A 7,500-nucleotide genomic window follows, 5' to 3' on the forward strand; every position below is an offset into this window, starting at 1 on the left:
AGCAGTTCGACACATACAACAACACAGTTACACATACAGTCAATAATACAATACAGTAGAAAAATAAGTCTATATACGATGTGAGCAAATGAGGTGAGATAAGGGAGGCAAAAGGCAAAAAAAGGCCATGGTGGCGAAGTAAATACAATATAGCAAGTAAAACACTGGACTGGTAGATTTGCAGTGGAAGAATGTGCAAAGTAGAGATAGAAATAATGGGGTGCATAGGAGCAAAATAAATACAGTAGGGAAAGAGGTAGTTGTTTGGGCTAAATTATAGATGGGCTCTGTACAGGTGCAGTAATCTGTGAGCTGCTCTGACAGCTGGTGCTTAAAGCTAGTGAGGGAGATACGTGTCTGGGAGATAAAAGATAATCTTACCTCATTGATGAGCATGCGTGAAGCCATGGTTAATCGTGTCCTGGGGGAGAAGTGACTGGTGATCATGATCCTCATGCCAGCCTCAGAGAAGGACAGCTGGTGGGGGTAGGCTGACAGTAGCTCATCCACCATCAGCACACTGGGCTTACACTGGAAGTTAGCTATGGGGACAGACACAAAATGGCCGCCTGGTTACTTCTTCTCTAATAGTTTCTCATTGAGAGAAGGACAGCTGGTGGGGGTAGGCTGACAGTAGCTCATTCACCATCAGCACACTGGGAGTTCGCTATGGGTACAGTCACAAAATGGCTACTATTATCACTAACAGACTGGTGACACAAGAAACTCATACAGACACGTGTGTACCTTCCACTGAGTGCCTTAAAGGGATTCTTCAGGATTTTGGCAATGATTCACTTTATCGACTTCCCCGGAGTCAGAGGAACTGTGTCCAGTATGAAGGATGTTGGAGGTAGTTTCAGGAACCAATGCTAACTAGCGTCAGCGCAATAAGCTAACACTAGTTAGCAACATCCATGAGTTTGGTATCCATGAGTTTATCTGACTCTGGGGAAGTAGATAAAGGGCCTGGCCAAAACCCTGAAGCAACTGAAACTGAGATACTACAATAGTTCATTTTTCAGTGGAACCACCACAACTATCAAAATCATTTCAAGGTAAACTGTATTTCTCTGTATTGTACCACAGCAGGTCACAGTTTATTTAGATAGTTCAGATACTCACACCATCAACAAACTATCTGTTGATAAGCAACTGCTTGCTAAGGTTATGGTTCGGTTTAGAATAAGAGTTAGGGTAAAGGGTTAAGGTGATGGTTAGGTTTAGAATAAGAGTTAGGGTAAAGGGTTAAGGTTATGGTTAGGTTTAGAATAAGAGTTAGGGTAAAGGGTTAAGGTTATGGTTAGGTTTAGAATAAGAGTTAGGGTAAAGGGTTAAGGTTATGGTTAGGTTTAGAATAAGAGTTAGGGTAAAGGGTTAAGGTGATGGTTAGGTTTAGAATAAGAGTTAGGTGATGGTTAGGTTTAGAATAAGAGTTAGGGTAAAGGGTTAAGGTTATGGTTAGTAGATAGTTAGTTGAACTAGTCTGTAGATGTACTATCCAAATAAAGTGTCGCCCCACAGAAGCCTGATAACGTGATGTCATATCTGTGTGCCACCAGGGTAGGTACCTTTCTTGAGCAGGACGGCTGTGGCGTCACAGGTGACGTTGTCCTCCAGGTCAGTGCTGCCCGTCAGACCGTTGGCCAGACTCACGGAGCTCTTCTTCCGTCGGTCAAAGTAGCGCCTCGCTCTGCCGTTAAACCTACACACAAGTGATGAACATTCAGAGATAATGAGAATTGAGTAGAAAGTATTCAAGAGTTTACAGAAGTATGCAGACTTTCCTGTGAGTAACAGTGTAATACATTTGCCTCAATGAACAGTATCTTAAATGACTGAATAGCTCTTGGTCCAGATGGGAAGTGTGTGTGTTCGTGGTGTGTGATGATGTGACCGCCAGATGCTGCTCATACTCACTTCATGATTAGAATGTAGAAGAGGTACATCACGTTCAGAACTAGAGACTCCCACCTTGGATACAATATAGAATAGAATGAATCCAACTTTATTGTCCACGCGAACAACGGAAGTGTGTCTTCAGAGCACCCCCCCCAGCACACATCACACATACAGTTGAGAGGAGCACAGGAGAATCTCATTCAAAACACACCATCGCAGAAACTTATCAAATGATTATCAACCGACTGAATATCGAGAGAAATGTGTTTTTACATACCACGTAACCTCCCCGTCGTAGATAAACTGTGAGGAGAAAGAGAGGGATTGATCATATTTAGGAAAAGGCAGAGATGTAATAACACAGTCATTTCCAGTACTGATGATTAAAGCAATGCTATGTCTATCTTGACCACCAGAGGGTAATGCCAACTCCAGAACTTTCCTCCACGACAGAACCAGGACAAAAACACCTGTTACTCGACATCTGATTCATTACAGTCTCACTTAGGCAATGTCAAGTGGAAAAATAGAGTACTTCTCTTTCTGCGGATGTATGTGCTGTGTCATCATGCTTCGTGCTAAAAGGCTAACATATACCCAGAACTGAAGATTATCCAGTGAGGCATTGGCATTTCGTACTACTATTATCCAGACTGTAGAGTCAAAGGCATGTTATCATTCCAGGTTGGCATTTATTGTCCTGAATCTTGCCCTGGAGGCAGCTCTGCAGACTGGTCACTAGCTGGCACAGCCACAAAGTTCTAAAATCTGATTTGAATTGCAAACCCTAACCATAAATTAAGACCAAAAATATACATTTTCTTTTCATGTATTTTTACAATATAGACCACTTTGACTTTGCAGCTGGCCCATCTAGGGGAGTGATCGAAATTTACTGGGGGGCTGGTCCAACTTAAGATGTCCTAAAAAAAATGCATCCCCACAACCCTCCCCACAATAGCCTATATATGTATTGGTTTTAACGCCTAAATTAATAATTGTCCACCTCATCGTCAGAGAATTGCATGCATAGGCCTTTAGACTTAGGATCACCACTTTATTATAAGAACGTGAAATGTCAGAATAATAGTGGAGATTTATTTAAGCTTTTATTTATTTCATCACATTCCCAGTGGGTCAGACGTTTACATACACTCAATTAGAATTTGATAGCCTTGCCTTTATATTGTTTAACTTGGGTCAAACATTTTGGGTAGTCTTCCACAAGCTTTGGGACATTCCTCCTGACAGCGCTGGTGTAACTGAGTCAGGTTTGTAGGCCTCCTTACTCAAACACACTTTTTCAGTTCTGCCCACAAATTTTCTATAGGATTGAGGTCAGGGCTTTGTGATGGCCACTCCAATACCTTGACTTTGTTGTCCTTAAGCCATTTTGTCACAACCAATGCTTGGGGTCATTGTCCATTTGGAAGACCCATTTGTGACCAAGCTTTAACTTTCTGACTGATGTCTTGAGATGCTGCTTCAATATATCCACATAATTTTCATACCTCATGTTGCCACCTATTTTGTGAAGTGCACCAGTCCCTCCTGCAGCAAAGCACCCCCACAAAATGATGCTGCCACCCCCGTGTTTCATGGTTGGGATGGTGTTCTTCAGCTTGCAAGCCTCCCTCTTTTTCCTCCAACCATATCGTTGTTCATTATGGCCAAACAGTTCTATTTTTGTTTCATCAGATCAGAGGACATTTCTCCAAAAAGTAAAATCTTTGTCCCCGTGTGCAGTTGCAAACCGTAGTCTTGCTTTTTATGGCATTTTTGGAGCAGTGGCTTCTTCCTTGCTGAGTGTCCTTTCAAGTTATGTCGATATAGGACTCGTTTTACTGTGGATATAGATACTTTTGTACCTGTTTCCTCCAGCATCTTCACAAGGTCCTTTGCTGTTGCTCTGGGATTGATTTGCACTTTTAACACCAAAGTACGTTCATCTTTAGGAGACAGAACACATCTCCTTCCTGAGCGGTATGACGGCTGTGTGGTCCCATGGTGTTTATACTTGAGTACTATTGTTTGTACAGTTAAACATGGTACCTTCCGGCGTTTGGAAATGGCTCCCAAGGATGAACCAGACTTGTGGAGGTCTACAATTTATTTTCTGAGGTCTTTTGTTTTCCCAGGATGTCAAGTAAAGAGGCACTGAGTTTGAAGGTAGGCCTTGAAATACATCCACAGGTACACCTCCAATTGACTCAAATGACGTCAATTAGACTATCAGAAGCTTCTAAAGCCATGATGACAGTTTCTGAAATTTTCCAAGCTGTTTAAAGGCACAGTCAACTTAGCGTATGTAAACGTCTGACCCACTGGAATTGTGATACAGTGAATTACAAGTGAAATAATCTGTCTGTAAAACAATTGTTGGAGAAATTACTTGTGTCATGCACAAGGGTAGATGTCCTAACCGACTATAATGTTAACAAGAAATGTGTGGAGTGGTTGAAAAACTAGTTTTAATGACTCCAACCTAAGTGTATGTAAACTTCAGACTGTATATACATATAGAGCCTATAAGAGAAACGTAGGCCTGACCCCAGAGAGAGAGAGAGAGAGAGAGAGAGAGAGAGAGAGAGAGAGAGAGAGAGAGAGAGAGATGCCGTAGCTATGACACCGACATGCATTTCTTCATGCGTCTGCTATACATATATAGGAGTACAGAAGGGGGCTAAATGCATACATTTTAGATCAGACTCTTTTGCATAAAGATATGCATTGGTTAGAGCCTGTAAGTAAGCATTTCACTAAGGTCTACACCTGTGTTATTTGGCGTGCGTGACACATTTGATTTGAAGCATTAGATTACTGGAGTAACTCTGGTAGGCCTGAAACAGACTTCCTCAGCTCAAGTCAGTTGTAGTGATGTGGTGCACTGCCTTAATATCATAGGCCGGCAGTAGCTAAAGCTTGATAATAGCCACACCAAACCTTCACAAATGTTTTTTTTTGGTCAAGCCATTGTTTAGGGGGAATAGGGGGAAGAGGGAATGAGGGGGGAAAAAGTTTGAGAACCCCCCCCCCCCCGTAAATGTCTGTCTCAGACATCGCTCAGTTCTGCATCCAGGGCAAAATTCATAACAATAAACGTCAACCTGCATTGCAATAATACCATGTATGGAGGGTCAGTTCAGATGTCCTTTATCTACATCATTCAGACCCAGTGTTGTGTTTAACTGGGAGGAGTGACGCGTGATGAGTCTGTCTGCACATCAGAGCAGGGTTCTCAGACAGACTGGTCCAGCTGATGTTCTGTCTCTTCTGTCTCTCTCTCTCTCTCTCTCTCTCTCTCTCTCTCTCTCTCTCTCTCTCTCTCTCTCTCTCTCTCTCTCTCTCTTTGCCTCTGTCCTGTATTACCTCTCTCTCTCTCTCTCTCTCTCTGCTGCTGCTGCTGCTTGTGTGTGTATCCGTGCTTGCGCGCGTGTGTGTGTGTGTAGTCGGCCACTTACTGCAATGAGGGCTGCGATAGAGAGCGTGTAGTAGGCGGAGTCTCTGAGTAGTGTCCAATGGGAGAGCTTCACAGCCTAGAGACAGATGGAGAAAAGACAAACAGGACACGAACAAAAGACACAGCGTTATCACACTGATGAACTGCAGTCAAGCATACCCTCATGACAGCGCTTCGGCGCAACAATAACGATTATAGCTCCAGCTCCCTCACAAGCATACCGAGATACACAAAGAGCTCTTGAGGTGACCTGAATAGATCCCACTACGTACAAAGGACAAGCAGGCAGTGCTCACCTCCTCCAAAAAGGTGGCAGTGTATCCACTGATTTGACATAATGATATGCAGCACAGGCAGCCTACCACACAGTGACTAATGCGTTATAGAGCCCGTATTTAGCATGCAAATCAACCCACACACACACTACTACAGTGAAAGACATATCTTCCTTAGAGAAACACAGTCAAGCCCTAGCCTGGTCCCAGATCTGTTTGTGCTGTATAGCAAACTCCGATAGTCATGTCATGCTAGACAGCACCAACAGATCTGGGATCAGGCTATCCAAACGGTAAAGCTCATAATGTCTTCCTATGAGAAACATGTAGCCAAAGTCTGGTCCCAGATGTGTTTGCGTTGTATAGCCAGAATAGACCATACGAGTTAGCAAGATGGTACAAACTGATCTCTATTAGATCAACAATAGAGAGACTTAAGGTGACTTTACAGTAATACACGGTTTCCTGGCAGTATTAAGATGACTTTACAGTAATACACGGTTTCCTGGCAGTGTTAGGATGACTTTACAGTAATACACTGTTTCCTGGCAGTATTAAGATGACTTTACAGTAATACACTGTTTCCTGGCAGTGTTAAGATGACTTTACAGTAATACACTGTATTCCTGGCAGTATTAAGATGGCTTTACAGTAATACACTGTTTCCTGGCAGTATTAAGATGACTTTACAGTAATACACAGTTTCCTGGCAGTGTTAAGATGACTTTACAGTAATACACTGTTTCCTGGCAGTATTAAGATGACTTTACAGTAATACACTGTTTCCTGGCAGTATTAAGATGACTTTACAGTAATACACTGTTTCCTGGCAGTATTAAGATGGCTTTACAGTAATACACTGTTTCCTGGCAGTATTAAGATGACTTTACAGTAATACACTGTATTCCTGGCAGTATTAAGTTGGCTTTACAGTAATACACTGTTTCCTGGCAGTATTAAGATGACTTTACAGTAATACATTGTTTCCTGGCAGTATTAAGATGACTTTACAGTAATACACTGTATTCCTGGCAGTATTAAGATGACTTCACAGTAATATACGGTTTCCTGGCAGTAGGCCTTTACTTCCTTACATAAAGGACAATCTGAGATCAAATCACTATGGCTGCACCCTATCATGTAAACGTTATGTCAGATGCTTCTACACCTGCATTGCTTGCTGTTTGGGGTTTTAGGCTGTGTTTCTGTACAGCACTTTGAGATATCAGCTGATGTAAAAAGGGCTTTATAAATACATTTGATTTGATTAGATGATTTCATCAGGGAATATATCATGTTGGATTCAGGCTTGGCACGGCATGGTGCAGGGATCTGGACAGGGAGAATACATGTTACAGTAGGCCAGTAAGGCAGGCTATGGCTCTACAGGTGTGATACTGTAACTGTGGTCAGTTCATCTTCATAATGTATGGTGCACATGACGGGCAAATGTAAAGGTACTCAATTTGTATACAGTATGGAGAACACATGTTGTCATGGATGTTCTTGGACAATATATATGGACACTGTATGTAGCCTATATTTATATCTATAAATCTGTATTCTGTAGATATATGTGTGTACTGTATATATGCTACTCTGTATTGAGATATACAAGCAAGTCAAAATACCAAGAACTCATTCCGGAGCCACGTTTTTCTAAAATGACATAACAGTATGACATGATACCTGGCCAGCAAAGATTCCACACACTCCGATGATGCAGAGGATGTTGAAGACTGCTGACCCCACAATGGTCCCCACACCCACATCTCCTTTAGTGATGAAGACCCCTGCGGAGAGGGACACACATGTACACACGGTATGACACGGCACTTTGTCCTTGTTTAACATGCAGTCTAC

At 42.3% G+C, this 7,500-nt stretch overlaps 1 protein-coding gene across 1 annotated transcript in view; it reads right to left on the minus strand.

The window, feature by feature from the left end:
• Positions 1-7,500, minus strand: part of LOC124016274 (sodium/potassium/calcium exchanger 3-like) — a 71,704-nt gene that overhangs the window by 926 nt on the left and 63,278 nt on the right. Inside the window, exons 6-11 of the mRNA XM_046331821.1 lie at positions 7,327-7,430; positions 5,364-5,438; positions 2,180-2,205; positions 1,921-1,974; positions 1,572-1,705; positions 382-542 (exon numbers count right to left, since the gene is read on the minus strand). Of these exons, the coding sequence (XP_046187777.1) occupies positions 382-542; positions 1,572-1,705; positions 1,921-1,974; positions 2,180-2,205; positions 5,364-5,438; positions 7,327-7,430 (554 nt within the window). The remainder of the gene's footprint in view (positions 1-381; positions 543-1,571; positions 1,706-1,920; positions 1,975-2,179; positions 2,206-5,363; positions 5,439-7,326; positions 7,431-7,500) is intronic.

The sequence above is a fragment of the Oncorhynchus gorbuscha genome, linkage group LG26, assembly GCF_021184085.1.
Source record: "Oncorhynchus gorbuscha isolate QuinsamMale2020 ecotype Even-year linkage group LG26, OgorEven_v1.0, whole genome shotgun sequence".
NCBI classification, from domain to species: Eukaryota; Metazoa; Chordata; class Actinopteri; order Salmoniformes; family Salmonidae; genus Oncorhynchus; species Oncorhynchus gorbuscha.